The sequence below is a fragment of the Eriocheir sinensis genome, chromosome 67, assembly GCF_024679095.1.
Source record: "Eriocheir sinensis breed Jianghai 21 chromosome 67, ASM2467909v1, whole genome shotgun sequence".
Taxonomy (NCBI): domain Eukaryota; kingdom Metazoa; phylum Arthropoda; class Malacostraca; order Decapoda; family Varunidae; genus Eriocheir; species Eriocheir sinensis.
In genome coordinates this window covers 95,001-120,510 of record NC_066575.1, presented here as the reverse complement: position 1 = coordinate 120,510, position 25,510 = coordinate 95,001, and the positions used below count along the sequence as shown (strand labels likewise).

The 25,510-nt window shown below is 44.5% G+C and overlaps 3 protein-coding genes across 9 annotated transcripts in view; 2 read left to right on the top strand and 1 right to left on the bottom strand.

Moving 5' to 3' along the window:
- Positions 1 to 825: 825 nt before the first annotated feature.
- LOC126987879 (conserved oligomeric Golgi complex subunit 5-like) lies at positions 826 to 11,268 on the bottom strand. Of its 2 annotated transcripts, none has more exons than XM_050845340.1 (18): positions 11,128 to 11,268; positions 10,332 to 10,380; positions 9,634 to 9,738; positions 9,156 to 9,280; positions 8,647 to 8,860; positions 7,599 to 7,741; positions 7,111 to 7,264; positions 6,714 to 6,847; positions 6,187 to 6,328; positions 5,317 to 5,506; positions 4,670 to 4,828; positions 4,101 to 4,234; positions 3,843 to 3,976; positions 3,558 to 3,670; positions 3,281 to 3,403; positions 3,025 to 3,133; positions 2,703 to 2,906; positions 826 to 2,091 (listed from the first exon to the last, which is right to left on the bottom strand). In XM_050845340.1, the coding sequence occupies exons 2-18, from the start codon at positions 10,366 to 10,368 to the stop codon at positions 1,882 to 1,884; spliced, it is 2,430 nt and encodes an 809-aa protein (XP_050701297.1). In that variant the 5' UTR covers positions 10,369 to 10,380; positions 11,128 to 11,268; the 3' UTR covers positions 826 to 1,881. The 2 variants fall into 2 exon arrangements, with proteins under 2 accessions (XP_050701297.1, XP_050701296.1); XM_050845339.1 differs by lacking the exon at positions 11,128 to 11,268 and adding an exon at positions 10,903 to 11,050.
- On the top strand, positions 11,174 to 19,985 carry LOC126987881 (galactose mutarotase-like). Of its 6 annotated transcripts, XM_050845348.1 has the most exons (11): positions 11,174 to 11,321; positions 12,652 to 12,930; positions 14,092 to 14,211; positions 14,357 to 14,450; positions 14,944 to 15,095; positions 15,657 to 15,752; positions 16,408 to 16,521; positions 17,404 to 17,491; positions 18,057 to 18,224; positions 18,916 to 19,085; positions 19,376 to 19,985. In XM_050845348.1, exons 3-11 carry the CDS (start codon positions 14,101 to 14,103, stop codon positions 19,454 to 19,456), a joined length of 1,074 nt encoding a protein of 357 aa, XP_050701305.1. In that variant the 5' UTR covers positions 11,174 to 11,321; positions 12,652 to 12,930; positions 14,092 to 14,100; the 3' UTR covers positions 19,457 to 19,985. The 6 variants fall into 6 exon arrangements, with proteins under 6 accessions (XP_050701305.1, XP_050701300.1, XP_050701303.1 ...); XM_050845343.1 differs by lacking the exon at positions 12,652 to 12,930; XM_050845346.1 differs by lacking the exons at positions 11,174 to 11,321; positions 12,652 to 12,930 and adding an exon at positions 13,601 to 13,746.
- Positions 19,986 to 21,190: 1,205 nt separating this feature from the next.
- The window catches only part of LOC126987882 (homeobox protein Hox-A5-like), a 13,044-nt gene continuing 8,724 nt past the window's right edge, over positions 21,191 to 25,510 (top strand). The window contains exons 1-3 of the mRNA XM_050845350.1: positions 21,191 to 22,803; positions 23,687 to 23,853; positions 24,760 to 24,813. Of these exons, the coding sequence (XP_050701307.1) occupies positions 22,320 to 22,803; positions 23,687 to 23,853; positions 24,760 to 24,813 (705 nt within the window). The 5' untranslated portion in view covers positions 21,191 to 22,319. The remainder of the gene's footprint in view (positions 22,804 to 23,686; positions 23,854 to 24,759; positions 24,814 to 25,510) is intronic.

Genomic DNA, 25,510 nt, shown 5'->3' with positions numbered 1-25,510 from the left:
TCCTACAAGCCTCCTCAGAATCTGCTTATTGTGCTAGACTCACTGTAAAAGAGCAAATAGTCTCAATACTATAAAAGAATGCACTAGACAATATCCACCTAATTACAGACCAGTGTCTCTTACCATTATAGATTTCTAAAAAAATAATGAACAAGCTGATATGGAATGAGACTTTGCTAGACTCAATATAAAAAGGTATTACAGCCTCTCTCTGAACACAAAAAGCAATAGACAGTACCCACCAAATTAAAGACAAGCTTCCCCTACCATTATAGAATTCTAAAGCATAATAATGGACAAGCTGATAAGAAATAAGATTGCCTTTGCTAGACTCGATATTAAAATTAAGCAATTACCTACTGCCTCTCTATACACACACAAAAAAAGCAATAGACACTACCCACCTAATTATAGACCAGTTTCACCTACCATTATAGATTTCTAAAGTATAATAATGGACAAGCTGATATGAAGAGATTGCCTTTGCTAGACTCAATATTAAAATTAAGCTATTACCTACAGCCTCTCTATACACACACAGAAATAGCAATAGACAATACACACCTAATTACAGACCAGTTTCACCTACCATTACAGATTTCTAAAGCATAATAATGGACAAGTTGATATGAAGATTGCCTTTGCTAGACTCAATATAAAAAAAAAGTTAATACAGCCTCTGTAAAAAAATAATAATGCAATTGACAATATCCACTTAACTACATAACAGTTTTACTTACCATTACAGATTTCTAAAGCAAACTAATGGACAAGCTGGTATAAAAAGAGATGGGGAGGTCACTATGTAGGAAAGGTATAAGATGATAAATCAGATTTTTTATTAAAAGGCACAAAACTCAATGAATTTAAAACTGAGCTTGTGCTGCAACACTTATAGATTATCACAAACAGTATGCAGGTCCTAGCTTAAGTAACCACAACATTATATACAGCATACAACTTTATAAAAAAAACATAACAATAGTCTTGGAAACAGAGATGAAAGTAACTCGGCCATAGACTGTATTGGCTATCAGTTTAGATAAATACAAGGGTGAGCTCAAATCTAATAAATAGTAAAGAAGTGTGTGTGTGTGTGTGTGAGAGAGAGAGAGAGAGAGAGAGAGAGAGAGAGAGAGAGAGAGAGAGAGAGAGAGAGAGAGAGAGAGAGAGAGAGAGTTACACAAACAAATACAGAAAAAAAAAATATATATATATAGATACACATACAAAAAGACTTGTGTGTGTTCATTTCTCAAGTGCAGTCGACAAACCAACACAAATTTTCTGCTATTCATATTCATGGGTAATTTTCAACTTTTTCTTTGCTATAATACTTAATGGAATTGTCATTCTACTTATGGTGAACTGTTTAGGTGCATCAAAGTACAGTCATACCTCGGTGTACAAGTTTAATTCGTTCCGGGATTTTGTTCGAAAACCAAAAAAACTTGTAAATCAAAACGACGCACACTGTAGTTCTGAAAATACAAAGATCACACACTAGAGCACAAACATAAGTGGAAATGAGCACGTGGATGCTACCTCTGCGAGTGTACGATATGGACTGAGACCCCATTCCCATTGTTTTCCGCTCTGAGCGCTCTCGTCTCGTGGCGAACAAAGGGAGCCCACACTCATGACTTCAACTTGTACAAACAGGATGTTCGTACACCAAGTCACCGATCGTAAGCCAAGGCATTTTTAGTGAATTTTTTTTGCTCATAAAGTAAGGCACTCATAAACCGAGTTATTACTGTATATTCTCAGTTATTATGACCTTATATCTGAGCACAAAATCATACTTTATTTTGGTTCTAATAAAGTAAACCCTCTATTTCAAACAAACATTTTCCTGTGTGTTTCTCTGGGTGGTGTGAGCTACGTCTTGGAGGCAGAAGAGTGGAAAGCCAGGCCCTTCTCCAGCAGTGACAGCATGGTGGGGTAGACCAAGGCAAACTGGGTCAGGTTCCTGGCGCGCACCCCGGCAACATAGGCCTCCAGGGCACCCTTGACCAGCTGAAGACGCTCCCTCTCCTCCGGGTGCTCGTCTAGCCACGTGCTGTACCGACTGACTGACCAACCGGCACTCTGAGGGTCACGACACCACCAATGAGAATTGAACTTGATGTAAAAAGATATGCATGAATTTGAATGACTTAAAAATCCTACTGAAAATTCTTACATGCACAAGTGTTGACATTATAAAAATTCAAATTCCACAGCAATTTTTTTCTTTCTTACAGCAAGGGAGGCAGCTAAGGGCAAAAACAAAAGCAACAACAAAGAAAAGCCCGCTAGACACTTAATGAACTAATTCAGAAGTATTATGCTACAGATCTATGTGAAAAAAAGTGTATTGAAAAGTGCTATATACTACAATGGTTAAGCCTTGTGCCTGTTCAAGTCCCACTTGGTAAAATGAGGCATGAATATCTGTGTGGATGCTGCTGCTGCTGATGATGATGATGATAATGAGGATGGTAATAATGCTTATGACAGTGAGTGATTTCAGCCACAGTGTCTTAGATACTCATGATAATTTAATGGTGTAAAAAAATAAAAAAATAAAAAAATAAATAAAAAAATAAAGCACCACCTTGTTTCAGGAAAGAAGCTGCCACTAAAGGCCTTCACATATAAAAATAAACATTTACATAAACAAAAAATCATAAGGCAGTCTTGGGGTGAGGTAAACTTGCCTGGTGAGGTGATCGCATCTCTTGCGGAGCTCTGGCAAAGAGGAAGTGAAGGACGGTAGAGAAGGGAATAACCTCACCCACGCTGGGGGAGGAGGCGATGTGCTCTGTGGTGAGGAAGAGCAGCGGCCGGAAGGCTCGCACCATACGGTAGGGCCGGCCAAGCTCTGAGGTGCGGCCGCACAGTGGACTGACGGCAAGCTCAATCTGGGAACAAATATGTGCATCATTGTGTTGGGATGTGATTTGAGGGGAGGAAAAAGGGAATAATGATGATAATAATATTTCTTTCCCTAGATGACTCAAAGAAACAGCAAAAGCTCACCTGTGCAAAGTCTGCTGCGAGGCGCATCTTTCCCCCTTCCCCGATGGGCCGCAGCAGACTGGCGTGGCGCACAAACAGCTCCAGGCACCGACATGCCACAGCCTGAGTCCTGCACAAACACACAGGTCAGGCAAGGAACACACACACACACACACACACACACATGCACGCATTATTCCTGGACAAAGGCCTTTGTCAGTGTCCTTCAGCATTCTGTGAGATGAACATGTCATGGGGGGTGGAGGAGTGGACGTACTTGTTCTTGATGGTGTCCGAGGGGTGGTAGGGGGCCAGGTACTCCTCTGACGCCCTGGTGATGAAGCGCTGCAGCTCCTTCATGTACAGGGAGCACTGAGAGTCCGTCCCACTCGTGTCAGTCCTGAAAACAAGACAATAGACGCGGATACTGTGGCAACCAAGAAACTTTTGATAGGGATACAAATTTGCTCCATAAATTCACTCCCTTATTTGCCTGCCTACTGAACTGAAAATTGAAAGCTGAATCTGGCTGGCAGGAGGAGGCTTCAGCTCACCCTGAGAAGTCTTCCTTGTGCATGGTGAGGATGATTGCCTCAATGGCGTCCCTGATGGACTCAAACAAAGGCTGCACGGCCAACGACATCAGCTCATCAATGGCAGGGAGAGCCTGGGGAAGGGAGGGAAATTTATGGTAATGATAATAATGATAAAAATAATAATAACAGTACTACTACAACTACTACTATCAATAATAATGATAATAATAATAATAATAATAATAATAGCATTCCTTCTTTTAACTTTGTAGTGTTTCCTCAACTCTGTAAATAAGAACCCACCTGCAGGAGAGTGTTGGTGACAGGTGGTGGCAGGTGGGCAAGGGTGGCAGTGGCCGTGCGCTCCACCTGGTTCCTCACGTAAAACAGCTGGTTCACCACATGCACATTCATCACCTGGGCAGGCGTGGGCGGGTCTGAGGGGAGGAGCATTGAAAGAACGTCACACATAATAGTTCAGGATTAAGACTGACCCAGAAAAGAAAGAAAATAATATGAGTGGAAAGTTGACACACATATGAAGAGTTATAATCTACCCACCTATGACCTGGCTGGCATCCCCACTTGTGTCTATCAGCTGCTGGCACTTGTTACAGAAGAGTTGGAGGGCCTCTGCCACATTGCGGGCTACTGTCTCACTCAGCGCCTTGTCCACTGCAGACACATTTAGTTCACTGGGGGAGGAACACTTCGTCAGCATCAAAAGAAATAAGGCTTGTTCAGTGTCATCAGAATGGGAGAAATGAGGTATATATGCAACACTGGCAAGGGAGAGGCAAGAACTGGCTTTAAAAAGGACAAGACACCAACACCCTGTGATTTTTAGTTGTCTGGGATCATAATGGGCAAAATATAATAACTGTTGACGATGATGATGGTTATGATACTGAAGAGAGGAGGAGGAGAGGAAAGAATGAAGTCGAGGAAAGTACATGAGATGGAAAAAGTTAGAGAAGAGGAGGAGGAGGAGGAGGAATAGGAGTGACAGGAGAATAAGATGAAGAAAGTACATGAGAGGGAAAGAAACTTATCTACGATGATTATGGTAAAAAAAAAAATATATAATAATTATAATAATAGTAATTGATGATGAAGTGATGAAGTGTTACCTCGTGATGGTTTTGATAAGTGCGTCCATCTCATCCTTGGCGAGGGGGGCGTCTTGGGCCACGAACATGAGGTTTACAGGGTCCAGGAGCCTCGACCGGGAGCGGGAGAGGTAGGCCTCCTCCAGGGGAACCAGAGTGCACCTCAGGGCCTCCTCTGGGCTGGGGATTTACATAAATTTACATAGATATCCAGACCACACAGACCTTATTATCCAGACTAGGAATGGCACCAAGACTTTGCATTTCTACTTTAGTGAGTATCAAGTTGTGGGCAGTGGCGGCTGAGAGAAAGACAGATAGAAAGATAGATAGAGATTTACATAGTTACATAGATATTCAGACCACACAGACCCTATCATTCAAACTATGTGATCTGTCATTAAACCTAAGTGTAATCATATCAAACTGAGGTAAACTGAAGTGACCTCAAACTCATGTCACATCACTTTACTCTATGCCACCTCAAGAGTTACTCAGACCCAAGACAGACTCAATCCTCCCATGCTCAGATAGTTAGTTAGTCTGGCAGTAAGTTCATGATTGATTTATAGTCGCAAGGCAAGAGTCTTGTTCATCATTCATTCAATTAGTCAACCGCTTGTGGTCTCCTTATATCCTAAAATCCTTGTGTAAATTCTTCCACTCACTCAAAGCTCTGTGTCTTCCCGTTACTGTGGTCTGGGTCACCTTCATCAGTAGAGGTGCTGGCCATGGAGAGGTCTGGTGTGGCGGTCCTCATGTCCATAGTGACCCCCTCCAGCCGCCGCCACAGGTCTCCGTACAGGCGCACCAGCTTGGGGTAGTCCACCTCTAGGTACTGCCGGATGACGGTGGACTCTGGAGCAGGAAGAAAAAAGATTCAATAATAATAATAATAATAATTTTATTTCCACCAGAAGTGGTTATTCTTACATCCAAATACATAAAAAGTACATAGGTTATTGCATTGAGATAATTATTGATTCATGAGTTGTTTCAGTTTCAATTAAGTAAGAACTCTTTCAGACTATTTGAATTTATGTAAGGTGTGGGCAGTGCTTATATGTGTTGGCAGGGAGTTCCAAAGTTGTGGCATAGGCTGTTGAAAGTACTATGGACCGAAAGACAAAGAAACAAAGAAGTGCTGCTGGCAATGGGAGAAGGAAGGGAGATGATGTTGAGGATTAGAAAGAGTTCAACTGAGTTTCCAGGACACATGATGGTCCTTTGATACTGCTCAATTGTGCCATTCCTTACACTTCTAGTTCTGCTTCCAGTACAATTTTAGTTACTTTGTCATTTGCATTTATTCCATCTTCAATCTAATCAAGTATATTTACAATTTTGCTCTGCGTTTTATAAGTAAATCTTTGCAGAAGCCATTCACTCGTATTTCAAGTCTAAAAGATACTGCTGAGCTAAAACATTTGCCTGTTTAAACCCAGCAATTTAAACACCTAGCACTTTATATCCAGCATTACTTAAACTCTACATATTTCATACATGATATTTTTCTCCCCATTCATCCGAGTGCATACCCTGTGCAGCCTTAGCAAACTCCTGGGTGAGGATGCGCGTCACACTCTGCCACACACTGCTGAACAGGTCCAGCTTGCCGGTCTTCTGCACCTCCTCCAGGAAGCACACGTGGGTCACTGGGTCTCTCTTCTTGGCCAGAACCTGAAGGAACACACACACCAAGTATATGAATCACAGAGCAGGACAGGAGGTGGTAGGGAGGCTGGCAGTGAGGTGGATGGATGGGACTGAGGAATACATGGAGAGCAGCAGTGTTTTGTGAATGTTGCAAAAAGGGTGTGTGTGACCTCGGACACCTAGAGTCTTTCCTGTAATAAATATCTCTACAAGGGGAGTTTTCAGGAGGAACAAGGCATCAGAGCTACAGATAAATAAATGAAGGTGTTCGTATGATTATATGTAAGTGATGATGCTCCAGTTTCTTGACACTCTTCATGTTAAAGAAGCTGAATGAAAGGAATGAGCCAAGATATTGCCTGCAACACATAACATAGGGCTTAACATACAGTTGTTGGTGTCTGCCCACCTTGTGCAGGTGTGAGGTCTGGACACACACATGGAAGATGTCGTCCATCAGCTTCTCCAAGTTGGACCACAGCGATGCACGGAACTGTACTGACTGTCCTGGGGCTGGCATGACGGCCTTCCCTGGACCACCACCTGGGGGAGCAGAACGGTAGGACTTTAAAAAAAATAATAAATAAATAAATAAATAAAAATAAAATAAAAAATAAAAAAAAGCCCGCTACTTGCTGCTCCCATATACTATAATGGAGCTTCATTTTACATTTCAAATTTTGTCATGGCATTGTTCAAAGTTGTCAGGGGGTCTTGTTCTGTGGGTCGTCAGGGGATGGTGAAGGCATTGTCGAGAGAGATGTCAGGGGATTGTCAGGGTGAACACTTATGGAGCTGCCTCTCACCTTTCCTAGTGGTCTGTATCATCTGCAGGAGTGCGTTGACGTCCAGTGCTGATGCCACACTGCGGTTGAGGGAGGTGGTGAGGGCGGTGAGCACCCTCTCCACACTGCTCACCAACATCCCAAGGTTATGGAACACCTGCAGCGCCGTCCCGACCTGTGCAAGAACATGGAGCTGCTAGTTATGATAACTTTAACCCATTGTGTAGAATTCTTATTACTTAACCCCTTGAATGCAGATTTCCTACAAGAAGACATCACCAAGCTACAGGAATGAAGCAAAAAGTGGCTGCTACAATTCAGTGAAGAAAAATGTGAAGTCATGTACCTTGGGAGGGGATATCCAGCATACCAATACCACATGGGAAACACTTCACTATCCACCACAGAGGCAGAGAAAGACCTGGGAGTATACCAGGCTACCAGTGAAGCCCAAATCCGAGCCAATCACAGCGGATGGGTTAAGAATACGAGCTTATAGGCCAACACACTTGCGTCTGGTTCTGCAGCTCCATGCCACGGTCCATCATGAGGGACGCCTGCTTCTCCACGTCGCTGCGAGCCTGACGGACCAGCCGCTGCTCCTTCTCCAGCACCTCCAGGCCCGTCAGGTCCATGTCCCGACCCAGGTGGTCTGAGGAAATTGAGTTATACTTTATTGTTACAGTCAAGAAGTTTGGGTGTCAACAAGATCTACACTGAAGAAAAATAGATATGGAACGAAGAACAAAGAACAGGTAAGAAGGAACAGGAGGGGAACAGAGAGAGTAGAGTATCAAGACACCTCTCCATCTGAAATTGACCTCTCTTTGGGCCACTCTTCTCTAGTACTTTCTTATATAGGAGCAGGAATTAGTGGACTTGGCTTTAGCATCTTATTTATTTCTATCCTTGAGCTGCTTCCTTTACTGTAACAAAATAGTAATAATAAGTAATATTAAATAACAAATCAACAGTAGCAGTAACAATTTGAATGAAGATACAAAAAAAGAAGAAAAAATAGATATGAAACCCAGAAGAAAAAACAAATAAAAACAATATTAAATGTAAACTCCGTAATAGTAGTAACAGCAAAAAGCAGTCTCTCGCTGTAACAAAATCAAAGAAAAAGAACCAAAGTTTGAAAGTTTCTTTTAGTCGGCGCAACATCTGTGGTCATATGCCGGAGAGAGACAGAAGGGAAAGGAATTATAGGAGAAGGGAACAGATCCCAAGAGACGGGACACAACCCCGGATTAATACCTGGGACTCATTCACTGCTGGGTGGACAGGGGCGTAGGGTATCGGAAGAGCCGCCCAAATTTCTCCACTCCACCTGGGAATCGAACCCGGGCTTTATCAGTTGTGAGCCGAGTGTGCTAACCACTGCACCACGAAGCCCCCGAAAAAGAACCAAGGGGCCAAGCATCTGCATACCTAGCTCACTGATATGAAAGAAAATAAAGAAGAACAAAGACGAAAACCCAGGCCCCTGCATACCTAGCTCACTGATAGAAGAAAGAAAAAGAACAAAGAAGAAAATCAAGGACCTCTGCATACCTAGCTCACTGAGGCTGATGGCGGCCTTGGTGATGTCCCTCGGCTCACTGGACAACTGTTGCTGGAGGCGCTGGGAGAGCATGAGGCAGCGGATCACCCGGCGGAGCAGCTCGCAGGATGCTTGCAGCCGCCCCAGCATTAGGGTGTGGCGCTCCACCCGCTGGTATGGCTCGACCACCCGCACCCTCACCCTCTCCACACCCGCTAGGAGAGTCTGGGGGAGGGATGTGGTTAGTTTAGAATAAGGTTCATCACCAATCTAGTCCATAAGTGTCTTCATATAAAGCCAAGGAGGAGGGTGAAGGGAGGGAAGTAGCTCTTTGATGTGGAAAACTACCTCCTTCTATTGACAACTTGGAGAGACCTAAAAAGAATCCAGTTACAGTGAATTTAGAGTAAGGTGGATCAATAGTTTAGTCCACAAGTGTCTTCATATAAAGCCAAGGAGGAGGGTGAAGGGAGGGAAGCAGCTCTATGATGTGGGACTGGGAGGAGAAGGAGGGCAGTACCTGTATCCTGGTGTGCATAGTGTTGAGAATGTCCTCCAGGGTCTCCACACTGGTGGCCTGGAACAGCAGGTCCTCATAGTGGCTGCCAACCTGGTTTTCTATCTCTCGTTCTAGACTGTTCAGGCCTGGCAAAATAGGAAACTCAATTACTAAAGATATTAGCTATGAGATAGTGCAGCAGACTCTCAAATAACATGAGATCAGATAAAGTGAGTGGAGTTAAAGTTGCTTCTGCCATTGCCATCCTTTTGGGGGAGCACTGGTGAGAGGACAGGGCATAGGAGGTATAGATATATTTAATGAGCGACAGGGAATTGAGGGTATAGACAGATTTAATGGTGGGAAGGGCACTGGAGATAAAGATATGGATAATGGAGATAAAAACCCAAACTGTGACTGTCCTTACAAATAAACGACTGGCTTCACTGTTCCTCCTAATCTATGGTGCTATTATAAATCTCTTTCCACATGAACCTACCAAGGGTCAGCTTGTTGAGGTGGTCGCTGATGACCAGGCCTTGAACCAGCTGGCTGACATGGCTCTGCACGTCAAAGTCATCCTTCAGAAAGGGAGCGTAGCTGCCTGTGGACACAAGGCATCAAGATGTAGCTTCTTGGGTGAATTGAAACACAATATCCAGACATTCTGTTCTGGTGCATGAACTCTCTGTAGAACCAATGACATCTGAATAAGGAAAAGTCTGTGTATAGAGGCGGCTGTGAAACAAAAACAATGGACTTAGAAAATCCAAGCCACCTAACTCTATAATTAAAGAGGAAATGCATTATAATGATAATTCAAATTACTACGACTATTGGATAAGGAAAAGAGCCTGACACAAGGAGATGCACAGGACTGAGCGAGGTGGAAAATTTGGGTCTGAAAGGGCGATCATGGTGGTTAAGAGAAGATGCTTTGGTGAAGAGGAAGAAAAAACAAATATGGTAAAGGAGGAAAAGAAGGAAAGGGAAGAGAAGTGGTATAGGAAGATGTGTTTGGTGAAGAGGAAGAAGGGAAAAAGTTATGGCAGGAAGAACGAAGGAGAGGAAAAAGATGGAGAGGAGAAAAAGGAGCAGGAATACCATTAGGTTAAGGCTAACTTTCACTGGCCATTGTAACAACACACAACACAACAGTAGCTTACAAAGGCATGAAGGTCAGATGAATATACTCACTGTCTTCCTCGAATTCTTTGAACACCACAGAAGCCATCTCTGGGCAGCTCTGTAAGGAAGTAAGGGAACAGTATATTAAAATGTGAGGAAACCAAACAGGGAGAGGAAAACCAAAACAGAGAAACAGAGGAAACCAAATAGAGGAAAACCAAAAGAGAGAAACAGAGGAAACCAAACAGGGAGAGGAAAACCAAAACAGAGAAACAGGGGAAAACCAAAACAGAGAAACAGAGGGAACCAAACAGAGGAAAACCAAAACAGAGAAACAGGGGAAAACCAAAACAGAGAAACAGAGGGAACCAAACAGGGAGAGGAAAACCAAAACAGAGAAACAGAGGAAACCAAACAGAGGAAAACCAAAACAGAGAAACAGAGGAAACCAAACAGAGGAAAACCAAAACAGAGAAACAGAGGAAACCAAACAGGGAGAGGAAAACCAAAACAGAGAAACAGAGGAAACCAAACAGGGAGAGGAAAACCAAAACAGAGAAACAGAGGAAACCAAACAGGGAGAGGAAAACCAAAACAGAGAAACCCAAACAGGGAGAGGAAACCAAATTCAGTCTGTAACCTGTCAGACTAATTCCCCTGTCTTGCTGTGTCCTCAACAGTGGTGGTGTCGTGTCCTTCAGTGGTTCGCGGAGTAGTCAGCCATCAGCCTAGGCCATTCAGGGGGCGGCGAGCACAGCCATTGACGTGTCACAGGCGTACGGTAATTATTGTACGTCTGGCCTCACCGCCTTATTATCGTACTCACCACATAAAGCATCAACAGAGCAGAACAGATCGTACTCACCACATTAATAAGCGTTTTATTTTCCGGTGTCGCGTTCCTCCGCTTCCTCAGAATTTACAAGCAGCCGAATAAACTCTCCTGCTGGTCTTGGTTAATTCCTCGTGTTTCGATTCCCGAGTCTTGAGTCTTGACAAGCACTAAAATAATTCAGGAAAGTCACCCCTGCACCCTTGAGAACGAAAGACAGAGTAAAGGTATGTAGTCCTTAAATGAAGATAGTGGAGCTATAACTGATGAATAACTGACAAATAAGCAAAATAAACCACCACACACCCTTGTCCTGCCCTGTTCTCCCTTGCCCTGCCTTGTCCTGCCCTGTTCTTCCTTGCCCTGCCTTGTCCTGCCCTGTTCTCCCTTGCCCTGCCTTGTCCTGCCCTGTTCTCCCTTGCCCTGCCTTGTCCTGCCCTGTTCTCCCTTGCCCAGCCTTGTCCTGCCCTGTTCTCCCTTGCCTTGCTCTGCCCTGCCCAATCTTTGCCTCACTCTCCCTTGCCATGTCCTGCCCTGCCCTGTTCTCCCTTGCCTTGCCATGCCTTGTTCTCCCTTGCCCTGCCCTGCCTTGTCCTGCCCTGCCCTGTTCTCCCTTGCCTTGCCCTACCCTGCCCTGTCCTGCCCTGTCTTGTTCTTCCCTCCTTTGCCTTGCCCTGCCCTGCCCTGTCCCTTGTTTTGCCTTCCCCTGCCCTGTTCTCCCTTGTCTTGCTCTGCCCTGCCTTACCCTACCCTTCCCTGCTCTGCCCTGTTCTCCCTTGCCCTGCCATGCCCTTGCCCTCCCTTTTTTCCCTTGCCCTGTCCTGCCCTTGCCCTGCTTTGCCTTGCCTTGCCCTGCCCTGCCCTGCTTTGCCTTGCCCTTCCTTGTCTTCCCTTCCCTTGCCTTGCCCTGCCTTGCCCTGTTTTCCCTTGCCCTGCCTTGCCCTGTTTTCCCTTGCCCTCTCCTGCCCTTGCCTTGCCTTGCCCTGCCCTGCTATGCCTTGCCTTACCCTTCCTTGCCTTGCCCTGCTCTGCCCTATTCTCCCTTGCCCTTGCCCTGTTCTCCCTTCCCTTCCCTGTCATTCTGTCTGTCCCACACTGGTCATCATCAGACTAAAATCATATTCTATTTATGATTTTTATTTCCTCTTCCAGGAGACTTCTGTGATATTTGACAACCCTTGCATTGATAACTTGTTCCTCTGTGTTGTTTTGCATTATATTTTAGCCCAGCAATCAATATTATGGTAGGACAATAGGAGTTAGGTGAAGTTCAGTTCCCCATTAATAGGCTGAGGGTCAACTGAATCTAGCAAAGAAAATGATCAATACATATTAACCCATCCGCTGCGATTGGCATGGATTTGGTTTTCACTGGTAGCCTGGTAGCATATAGTCCCAGGTCTTTCTCTGCCTCTGTGGTGGATAGTGGAGTGTTTCCCATGTGGTATTGGTAATTGGATTTCTCCTCCCAAGGTGCAGGACTTTACATTTTTCTTCAGTGAATTGTAGCAGCTACTTACTGTTCCACTCCTGTAGCTTGGTGATGTCTTCTTGTAGGAAATCCGCAGTCAAGGGGTTAGTAGGCCGAGTGTCAACTGAAGCTACAAAATGCTGCTCTGGAAAAGAAAGAAGTCCTGTATGAAGAGTATGGAGCACTTTGGGGCAGCATGGGCCAAGCAAGTCATATTTCACAGCAGCCAGTATAAATAAATTCGCCTGTGCCACTAACGGGCTGGGGCTGTCCAAGAGACCCCTTTAGAAAGCAAGTTGTCACCAAGCCTGCCACCTCCAAGTCTCAACTACCTCCCCAGCAAGTGAAGAATAGGGTTGGTTTTGGTAACTATCTAGAATTGCTTCTTTTATTGGTAGTAGTACTCGGTTTGGGTATAAGACTCTTTAAATGCCTCCCTGTCTGTGTTTGATGTAGTGACGCAATGGTGTAAAATCACTTGATAGTATTTATTAACCTGTCCGCTGCGATTGGCACGGATTTGGCTTTCACTCGTAGACTGGTAACATATACTCCCAGGTCCTTCTCTGCCTCTGTGGTATTGGTATGCTGGATTTCCCCTCCCAAGATGCATGACTTTACATTTTTCTTCATTGAATTGTAGCAGCCACTTTTTGTTCCATTCCTGTAGCTTGGTGAGGTCTTCTTGTAGGAAATCCGCAGTGAAGGGGTTAAATGCCTCCTTGTCTGTGTTTCATGTAATGACGTAATGGTGTAAAATCACTTGCTAGTTCCTATTAATTAGTAGAATTGCTCTAAATCTTTTGGCTATTGTGTAGATTTACTTATACTTCTCTCCATGTCTTAATACACTATACATTTCAGCATCATTATTGTGGGAACTTCAAATTAATCGGTTTTTATCTGCCCTCACAGATGCCTTACACTACAGTCATATTTTCTCATGTTGGCCAAGAGTGATAGCATAAGCCTTACTTTATTTAGTGTGTGTGTGTGCTAACAGGTGCACTGAAGTAGCCTGTGGGCCTGTAGAGAGTGTTTCCCCAGAGCAGCATCAGTATCTGTAGATCCGTAGTCATAAGGTAGTGCACACTTGTGTGTTATCACAGATAACAGATAGGACTCACCATCTCCTGCCTCCCACTCACTCATCTTGGGAACTGTCCACTCGCTGGGGTGTGGTAAAGTAACTGTAATATATTGTTTTGCGTTCCTTCTCTTAACACTGGCTTGTGGTTAAATACATTATTGTTCAGTATATTTTGTGAGTTAATTCTCTGGACTGTGCAACATAAAAAAACAAAGACAATACAAGAGGCTAATTTGTCTGTGCACAGCAACTTTTTGAATTTTTTGGCTGGTTAAATACATAATTGTTCAGTATATTGCTTGGGTTAATTCTTTGGACTTTGCAACATAAAACAAGGACATTGTAAGAGGCTAATCTGTCTGCACCAAGCATCTTTTGGCTGAAATCTCCCAGGCATCATAAGGGTTTGGTTGCATCTACCATTGATGTATTGCAGGCTGTGAGGATGCCGGGCCCAAAGAAGGATGTGTTTGGTGTGTTCCGGGACCCTGGCTCAGGGGAGGAGGTAACGGTGGACCGCTACACCCTCGCCAGTGCCTCAGGGGTGGAGGTGCAGGTGGGTGCTGGGCAGACTTTCTTTAGGGTCACATGCCTCAGTTTTAGAATTGTTGTTTGGAAAAATAAAGTGGAATACTGTAAAAAATCTGCCTCTAATTAATGTGTTTTTATGATTTAATATTTGTTTCCCTACCCCGCTGAAGGTCATCTCATACGGTGCATGTGTTAGCGGCGTTCTGGTGCCGGACAAGACTGGGAGGAAAGAACATGTTACCCTCGGCTTTGATGACATGAAGGGTGAGTGGCCCCTTGACCTGTCCGCTGCGATTGGCATGGATTTGGCTTTCACTGGTAGCCTGGTAATATATAGTACAAGATCTTTCTCTGCCTCTGTGGTGGATAGTGGAGTGTTTCCCATATGGTAATGGTATGCTGGATATTCCCTCCTAAGGTGCATGACTTTACATTTTTCTTCATTGAATTCTAGCAGCCACTTTTTGTTCCATTCCTGTAGCTTGGTGATGTCTTCTTGTAGGAAATCCACAGTCAAGGGGTTAAGGCCACATGCAGCTGTAGTGTATGCCCCCAACTTAACCTTCACTTTTAATCTACTTTGAATTTGAATGCCTCCAGTTTTCTAATTTGATTCCAATTTGAATGCCTCCAAAACCTCCTTGAAAGCATAACCTTGGCTACAGGCAAATGTTTTTTATAAAAGTGGAAGGATGAAATATTTTAGCCTCTTTGAATGCCTTCTCAGAAACATAACCTTAGCTTGCTTGTGCTGCAGGCTACACGGAGTACAGGTACCAGGGAAGCTCCGTGGGTCGCCGCGCCAACCGCATTGGGAAGGGCAAGCTGGTGGTGGAGGGGCGCCAGTATAGCCTGACCATCAACAACAACGGCAACCACCTGCACGGGGGCACGCGGGGCTGGGACACGGTGAGTAATAACAATAATAATGATAGATGGTTTATTTATTGATTGCAGCTCTTAGGCTGAAAATGTATACAGAGAGAAAAAAATTGTCATGTCCAAAATCTGGGGTTGTTGTCTGGTGGGGATGAGAATTCTTTTATTTATTATTTCTCTTACAGTAAAGGAAGCAGCTCAAGGGTAAAAATATAACAAAATGAGAGTCTGCCAAGGGAGAGGGCAAAAGAAAGGGTCAATTTTAGATGGAGAGGTGGCTTGAAACTTCCCTTTTTGAGAGCGTTTGAGTCAGGCAGGAGGAAATATGGACAAAGGAAGGCAGGACGATAATGCATATAACCAGTGTGTCATCTGCCTATCTGATACTCCCCTCCTGAAAGTGTTCAAGTCATAGGCAAGAGGAAATACTGACAAAATAAAGCAGGATGGTGATGCATATAACCAGTGTGTCTCTGCCTATCCGATACTCCCCTCCTGAAAGTGTTAAAGTCATAGGCAAGAGGAAATACTGACAAAATAAGGCAGGATGGTGATGCATATAACCAGTGTGTTGTTTGCCTTATATTTCAGTATGTGTGGGAGAGTCATGTGGACGGGGACAGTGTTGTGTTCTCACGCCTCAGCCCTGATGGAGAGGAAGGCTACCCTGGGGCTGTGTTGGCTCAGGTCTGTACATACACTTCCAACCCTCACATCAACCATTTCCAGAGGTCAAAAAGGAGATCAGTGAGGTTCTAATGAGTGGCATTTTTGGTTCATGGTACAGAGGAAGGGTCAAACTGCCATCAGGGTCACGAAACTACCCCTGGAAATGGCCGAAACTCCTATGAAAACCTTGTCAACCTTGTATGTGCTTGGACCCCGAAATGTTTTAGATAGATGGACAAAAAGAAAATCAGTCGGGTTCTCCTGAGTGTATTTTTAGGTTCATGGTACAGAGGAAGGGTCAAACTGAAATCAGGGTCATAGTAAAACTACCTCTGGAAATGGCCAAAACTCCTATGAAAGCCTTGTCAAATGTATGTGCTTGGACCCCAAAATGTTTTAGATAGATGGACAAAAAGAAAATCAGTCGGGTTCTCCTGAGTGTATTTTTAGGTTCATGGTACAGAGGAAGGGTCAAACTGCCATCAGGGTCACGAAACTACCCCTGAAAATGCATTACTTCCTTAGGTTCATATTCTCAGATGCTTCCATCCCTCACATCAACCATTTATAAAGGCCATAGAGGGAATAATCTGTCTTAGAACCTTATGTGCTCTTATCCACTCCTTCACTGCCCTTGCTTCTCCCTGCGTGTGACTGTGCTGTTGTGTTGCAGGTGAGGTACTCCCTGGACGGCGAGGGGGGTCTGAGGATCGACTTTGAGGCTGCCACCACCAAGGCCACACCCATCAACATGACCAACCACTGCTTCTTCAACCTGGCTGGACATGTAGGTGCAGCGCGTCCCATCTTCCCCTTGCAGTCATGTCCTCTTATGTGATGCTTATGTCCAGTGCAGTTCATGTCCCTTATTCTAAGTAGCAAGGGATTCACGCCTCTTCGGGTTAGCGGATTTTTTAGACTTGGATATCAGTGGAAATTAAGTTAGATATGTACAGAGAGAGAGAGAGAGAGAGAGAGAGAGAGAGAGAGAGAGAGAGAGAGAGAGAGAGAGAGAGATTCTAAACATATATTCTCAAACAGTGCCTATATTTGTGAAAGAGACAGAGAGACAGACAGAGACAGAGACAGCATTTAATATAATACGTCCACACTGAGTAACATCAAATCATAATTGTCTACCTTTAAAAATTTAGTGTTATAATTTTTAAATGACTGGAATATGGCCTAATAGAGATAGAGATAGAAGATAGCATAGGTATATAATATTATGCACATCCACACTGAGTAATATTGAATTATAATTGTCTACCTTCAAAAATCCAGCATGTAATAAGTTTTGAAAGACCAGAATATGGCTTAACCCCTTGACTGCGGATTTCCTACAAGAAGACATCACCAAGCTAGAGGAATGGAACAAAAAAGTGGCTGCTACAATTTAATGAAGAAAAAAGTTAAATCATGCGCCTTAGGAGGGGAAATCCAGCATACTAATACCACATGGGAAACACTCCACTATCCACCACAGAGGCAGAGAAAGACCTGGGACTATATGTTACCAGGCTACCAGTGAAGGCCAAATCCATGCCAATCGCAGTGAATGGGTTAAAAATCTCGCGTGTTGTAATTTTTGAAAGCCAGAATATAGCTTAATAAACTCCTGCTTAAGTGTCCTATGTCCCTGGGCTTACTGAGGGCTTTTCTTTGGCAGGATGCAGGGCAGAAGGGCATCCTGGAGCACGTGGTGAGGGCCAACGCTGACCGCTACACTCCTGTGGGCCCAGACCTCATTCCTACTGGTGAATATATGCATTTTTCAACACTGGTTTTATATGTATAGTGTTGATATCTGACCCTATGTCTGTTACTATTGTTGTTGGTTAAGTTGGGCTAAGATTTCATCCCTACTGGTAATTATAGGCTTTTTTTAATTCTGGTTTTATGTGTATAGTGTAGATATCTGTCCCTGAGTCCATTAGTGTTGTCATTGTCTTCTCCTTCTTCCTCTGGGCTAAGATCTCATTCCTACTGGTAACTATAGGCATTTTTTCAACCCTGGTGTATATGTAGGTTAGGTTAAGTTTAGGGTATCATGAAACACAGGATAGCCAGCACCTTACAGTATAAATCAATAAAGAATGACCTTTTGACATTTTGTTGTTTAGAAAGTCATTAGTAAGGCAGCATATATGAATTTTCTGAGTCAAGACCTATAGTAACTGTTTGGTGTTTTGCTTGGTTATGGTAGGTTAGGTTTAGGGTATCTTGAAACACTCAAACATTCTAGTCAACTCTGTGTCTCTAAGGGAGTTATTGTTATTGCATTTGTCAGCCTGTCTCTAAGCCACCTTACTCTGTCTACAGGTGAGCTGGCCCCAGTGAGAGGCACGGCCTATGACCTGCGCAGCCCCACCACCTTCGGAGAGGCATTGCCCAAGGCTCCAGGCGGCGGCTTTGACCACAATTTCTGCCTTCAGTTCAAGCACCGTGGTCAGCTGGAGTTGGCAGCCTCGTTCCTGCACCCACCAACTGGTGAGGCTAAGCTAACACATGCTGACACCGCTGTAGTTCAAGGAGCCAGTCTGTCCTCAGTGTTGTATATTTTGTTGGGACTTTAAACACAGGGTCATAGTTAATTAAATTTAGGTAAGAAACTGGCTCACTAATATGGTAGTGGATGAGTGGAAGATATTAAGCAACTTTAAATGTGTTTACAGGTGTAAGGTTCAGTTGGAGGTTAGATAGACTTATGGGTAGGGAGGGTAGATAGTGAATAACACATTTTCATGCTGATTGCTCTTCTGAACTTGCTAACTGTATGCCTTCCCCCTTCTCTTGGCCCGCTGCATATGACTTTTTACTATAGCTCATCCCTATACTATCCTAATCCCTTATGCAAGAGTTAACCAGCATCATCATTCTTTCATCCCTTGCACTGGTAAACTCTGGGACAACCTTCCTTCATCTATGTTTCCTTCTGCTTATGACGTGACCTCTTACAGGAGTGGAGTATTAACACACCTCTCCATCTGAATCTGACCTCTCCTTTGGCCACCCATCTCTATTTTCTTTATATTAGCAATGATTATTGGACTTTTTTTTAACTCTGAGCTGCTTCACTGTAAAAAAAAAGTTACCATGTGTATGCTGCCTGGCTGCTTGTAGTCCCACATATTTTTGTGTAACTTTGTGTAATATATAAACACTGACAACCTCTGTCCAGGGCGAGGGCTGGAGGTGTACACTACCGAGCCTGGCATTCAGATCTACACCGGCAACTTCCTACCCAAACCGGGGCAAGAGAACCAGATGGTGGGTCGTGGCGGCACAGCGTACACCTACCAGGGCGCCTTCTGCTGCGAGCCCCAGAACTTCCCCGATGCTGTCAACCAGGTGAGGCAGTAGATGATTTAAGGGGAGGAGGGTTGTTTGGGATTAGGGTCTTCGGTCTTGGGTCTTGGGTCTTGGATCTAGGGTCATTGGAGTGCCAATACAATATAGTCACACTAAAAAATAGACTAGATAAATTCATGGTCAGTGATATTAAGTAGGGTTAGATTCACAGGAGCTTAGGTTCACAGAAACTGCCTTGTACAGGTCTACCAGCCTCTTGCAGACTCCTTATGTTCTTATGTTCTTTGTAAATGTTTTCCTAATTCCATGCCCTTCCTTTCTCTCTTCAGCCCAACTTTCCCAATGACATCTACTACCCAGGACAGCCATACAAGCACTCCATGGTCTACAAGTTCTTCGTACAAAAGTAAAATTGGCTGCACACTTCTGGCTACTGGTGTGTGTTGGGCCTGGCTGACCTCTAGACATGCACACCGCAGCCCTTCCCTCCCTCACTCTGAATTGTAGCTACTGTCCTAACACTTCATCAGGAGGGATATACTCTTAGAGTTATTGCAGCATTCCCGCCTGGCTATCACTTGCAAGGTGGGTTTTTATGTGGTAGAGTAGATCATCTTCACCATCACCATCAGTAACCACCATCACCCCCACTATCATCACCACCACTACCATGCATTTTAGGCCTGGGAAGGGTTCCCACCTGGTGGATAATTAGTCTCAAAGAGTTTTTATAGAAGCTCCAGGTAGTAATGCAGATCTTTGTTAACAATATATACCAATAATTATAGATATTCAGCATTGATTATTTATATTGTTAAAGGAGATATTCTTTATTTTTACTCTCAGTACTGACTATTTGTATGACAGATGCATATTTTATACCTTAGACAACTATAGCTATGCAATGTAAGACTGGTACTGATAAAAAGATGTATCTACCATTTGATTACATTTGATTATACTCACCACCACTGTGTTGTGAAGGGTGAGGCAGGGCAGTGTACTTGCTCCATCGCTTTTCAACACTTGTATGAACTGGGTACTAAGCAGAGTTGTGGACCAGTCATGGTCTTGGCAATACCAGAGTCACTGTTGTTTTTGCTGATGATGCAGTAATCCTTGTGGAGTCATTGGAGGTTCTGGTGATGGCTTTCAAGGCACTGCATGAGGAGGTGAAGCCCTTGACCCTCCAGGTCTTCTGTTTCAAGACCAAGGTACCTATAGGTGTTTGGAACAGTACATTCTGTTCGTGGGTGTGGTGAGGATATTGGAAAATTTCATACTGTGTTAGCATAATGCAGAACAATGATGGGTCTTGTCAAGAAGTCTTATGGGGGACTGGCTTGGCCCACGGTGTTATGGACTCAATCAGTACAAGTGTATGATGGTGCTTTCGATATCTGTGTAGGACAAAGATTTGGATCTTCAAGTTGATTGTGTTCCCTGTCTTACTCTATGACTGTGAGACAAGGACACCCGACACTGAAAAGTATAACTGAAGGAAAATGAGAAGAAAATGAAAATGACAAACCTTTTTACAAAATGATATAGCAGACTCATAAATCGTTGATTATTATCAGTCGGGATGACTGTAACATGGGGTTCTTGGGAAGTGGCTTTCCTTTGTGTGGCACAGGTAAACTAAAAAAAGCAATCACTCTTGGCTGGTAAGTTAAATAACTGATTACAGAGTGGTGTGCAAGAGGCAGCTGTGTTGTCTATCCTGGGACTAATGTTGCTGTACCTTTTGATGCTAAATGCTGGGAGGCTGCCAGACACTAGATGCTTTGGTCCAGGCACTGTGATGATGACCACTACACTGTACAGGCAGCCGTGGTGAGGGAGTGTGTGTTTGGCAGCCTAAGGTCACAGGGTGTGGGGTGAGGGAGTGTCTGGATAATGTGAGGAGTGGGAGGCCTTTACAGCTTAAGCTATATAAGGACCAAAGGACACCAAAGGTAGATAAGACCAGCTTTGGTTGTCAGTGTTGTATATACAACTAATCCCTGGACAAGGAGGTGCGTATTAGTACTTATTTCCATTGTAAAGGCAGTATCAAAGGGAATTAAAGCCTTCACAAAAGTCCAGTTCAGCTCCCTCATTAATTTTTTTTTATTAATTTCCCACTCCACAACTTCATTTTTCCTTTCACCAAGAAAGCCAACCTAAGTCTCCTCCCTCCCCCCATAATAAAAAGAATCCCGGGGGATCCACCCCACGTGAGTGATTTTGATAAGGCGGGCCGGGCTACTTCATTGCTGGCATGGCCGTACCGAAGACTACCGGCCGAGAGTCTCTCGTCACGGGAGCGGGAGGCGTGAGTCGGAGGCTGGGCGCGGTGAATGCACCAACACCCCGGGGCCAACACTTGGGCTCGTGATAAGAGTGACAGACAGCTGTAGTTGCCGTGCTCGCCGGCTGACGAGCGGCCACCACCAAGGCTAGAGGCTGATAGTAGTGGCCAGGGCGTGGTGGTGGTGGTGGTGAGAGACAAGATTATAAGACCTGCCTAGATGCAGTCGCTGCCACGCACGCAATGAAAACTACGTAATACTTAATCATCCCACTGCCATTACTTGGCATAAATCGCTACCTGGTACCTGGCCGGGGCAACCAATTTAGGGGAATGCAGTAATCAGTGCCTCACCTGATAGACTTAGCGCTAACACCGTCCTCGCCAGGCACTCGCGGCGGCACGATTATCGCCGCGCCACAACCCTCCGGTCCTCCTCATGGTTCATGTTCGCACGCTATCACGGACGCGCGCTTGTGGTGAGACGTGACTCTTTAACAACCACGGCTGCAACAGGTTCGTAAGAGTTGATGCCGAAGAGATATAATTATAGAAGCCGGGAAAAGCTTGGTTCGACGCGCCAGCCTTCAGGTTTTCGCATGGGTAAGGGAGTTCATAACTGCAAGAACACTGGCGCAAGGAGTTTCGTGCGAGTCGATCTTGAGTGGGCAGATTGAAGTTTAGACATTCCCTCATGACGGGCGTTGCGTGAGTGTGGTGCGGCCCGGCGTATATGTCAAGCGATCTATCTTGTTTCGAAAATATCAAACCCTACACAGACAGCAAGGAAAATCAAGAACAGGACAAAAGGCAACCATCACAAAGACATCCCGAACTATCTACTACAAGAAAGAAGGAAAAAGAATTAGCAAAACAAGGAGCACAGAAGGAAACCAACACGAAGGATAAAAAACACTGGTAATCGTAGCATTGGCCGCCACTACTCTGAACTGGACGACCAAGACCTCAAGCGTGACATCATGGTTACGCGGTACACCATAGACCAAATCCTCTCCCGCGGCAACTCGTCCCCGCCCGAAGCCTCGTCCCCGACCCTCCTGTCCCCTACCACGCCCATGCACAGCCCGTTATGGCGACCCACCTCTCTCGACGACCCTTTCAAGACGACCCAGCCGTACCCAGGCGGCGGCAGACACAGGGAACAACGCAGGGATACTATGCCTTCGTTCACGTCAGAGAGCGAGGAAATGCATAAAAGGGTTGAAGGACGTGAGGACATGCACTCACTCGCCCGGCCTGTCGCCCTCCGCCCTTCTCACGGCCTCGGTCTGCCCACGCGCGAGTCCCCAGCGCTGGAGGCTTTCGGGTTGAGGCCAGAAGGGGGCTACGGTGGGCTGGAGGGCGGTGCGTACTGGCTCATGCTGCGGCAATACATGGAAGCGCAGTACCAGCTGGGCGGCCCAAGAGGACTCCTGCCCCTACACTTCCAAGGCTTTGACGCAGGTGATCATTTGGCCCAAGTGGTGATTTGACCCAGGTGGTGATTTGACACGGGTGATGATCTGGCCCAGGTGGTGATTTGACACAGGTGGTTATTTGGCCCAGGTGGTAATATGGCCCAGGTGGTGACTTAACCCAGGTGGTGATCTGACCCTGGTGGTGATTTGACACGGGTGATGATCTGGCCCTGGTGGTGATTTGACACAGGTGGTTATTTGGCCCAGGTGGTAATATGGCCCAGGTGGTGACTTAACCCAGGTGGTGATCTGACCCTGGTGGTGATTTGACACGGGTAATGATCTGGCCCTGGTGGTGATTTGACCCAGGTGGTGATTTGGCCCGGGTGGTGATTTGTCCCAGATGATGATTTAACCTGGGTGGTGATATGGCCCAGGTGGGGATTTGGCCCTGGTGATGATTTGACACAGGTGGTGATTTGACCCGGGTGGTGATTTGCCCCAGGTGATGATTTCACTGATTTGGTCCCGGTGGTGATTTGCCCCAGGTGGTGATTTAGCCCAAGTGGTGATTTGATCCTGACAATGACATCCCCCATAGAGCTTGTTGACCCTCTCCACCGTAATTGTTTGACCCAGGTGGTGATTTGACCCATGTAGGTGTGATGATTTGGCCTCGGTAACTCCTCCTCCACCCAAGTGCCTTCTGTACCTCACCGATAATAATGATGATGATAATAGTAATAATAATAATAATAATAATTCTGGAGCCATACAAGTGTCCTAAAAGAGCCGCAGATTGCTCTTACTACTGACAACTGATTCATGTGTATTATAAGCCCTAACTAAGTATATTAAACGACCCGCCGGAGTTCACAACACACTATAACAGTATGACGAGCGGCTACTGACGATGACCGCTCCGACAGGTGTGGTGGCGGCGACGGGCTCCGGACGTACGCGGCGGCGCGGCGGTCAGGTGCGGTTCACGGCACAGCAGACCCGCCAGCTGGAGACGTGGTTCTCGCGGCACAAGTACATCACGCCGCCCCAGAGGAAGACCATCGCCAGGGAGCTGAGCCTGCACGAGAAGCAGGTGAGGGGGGATGGGCTGCTGGCTGACTATTATCAATACCACACCAAGACACGTGTACTTAGATCTTGGCCCATATTCTCAGACGCTGTAGGCTCTCACAACGTATATTTCGAAAAGTCATTAGGGATAAAAGTTGGGTTCTCACGAGTGCCTTCCACGTTCACGGTGTCGAAGCCTTATCAAACCATCACCAGGCTCATTAAACTGTCCATGGAAATACTAACATACCTACTAATACATACATACTAATATGGATCTACAGAGACGGGTTTTATCTTGTCACCTCTGATAAAGACCACTGATAGATGAGTTATTATGTGTTTGATGAATAAAAAAAAGCCATATTCATCAATCAATTTATTTCAGTTTAGATTTCTGCTAGACTCATATCACTGAAAACAACAACATAGCCTACTCCTGCCTTTCAATCAATCTATTTCAATTTAATTTTTGGCTCATCTAAATTAATCCACATATGCGCTCAACACAATATAGCCTACCCCCACCTTCCAGTCAATCTATTTCACTTTAGTTTTGGGGTAGTGTATATTTATCACACACACACACACACACACACACACACACACACACGATACTCATCCAATTCCATTCCTTTATTTCGGACGGTCTTTGTTCGCTGTAAAAAAAACAGAAACAAACAAACAAAGAAAAAAATCGAAACATAATATACCTTCCGTTCTTTCTGTTCATCTATTTCAATCTAGTTTTTGGCGGCAATAAATGACGAACAAATAAATAGATGCAAACAATAAACATAAGTAAATACACCAGTAAATAAATAGACAGATAAATAGATAAATGGAAATACACACATCAGAGTAACTCTAGTCTACAGATAAATACATAGATAGATATAGTGGTAATATTTTCCCTCTCTTAAAACAGGTCAAGACGTGGTTCCAGAACAGACGCGCCAAGTGGAGGAAAGTGCAGGCCCAGGTAAGGAAGCAATAATAATAATAACAATAATAATAATAATGATAATAATAATAATGATAATAATAATAATAATAATAATAATAATAATAATAATAATAATAATAATAATAATAATAATAATGAAAATAGTAGTAGTAGTAGTAGTAGCAGTAGTTGTAGTAGTAATAGTAGTAGTAGTAGTAGTAGTAGTTGTAGTAGTAGTAATAGTAGTAGTAGTTGTAGTAGTAGTAGTAGTTGTAGTAGTAATAGTAATAATAGTAGTAGTAGTAGTAGAAGTTATAGTAGTAGTAGTAGTAGTAGTAGAAGTAGTAGTAGTAGTAACATTTTACCTGCAGAGAAAGGAAGTAAAAGTGTGAGGCGCTTAACACTTTATCTCTCGCGGAGGAAGAGGAGGAGGAGGAGGAGGAGGAGGAAAAGGATAAGGAAGGTGTGAGAAGATTAATATCACCTTCGCTCTTTCACGGAGATAGAGCTTGTTTCTCTCTCTCTCTCTCTCTCTCTCTCTCTCTCTCTCTCTCTCTCTCTCTCTCTCTCTCTCTCTCTCTCTCTCTCTCTCTCTCTCTCTCTCTCTCTCTCTTCATCTTTATTAATTTTTATCTGTCAACTCTTTCACTATCTATCTATCTAAATCTGTCTCAATATACCTTCTTTTTTACTTATTAATCTTTTATTTATCTACATATCTTTTTATTACACT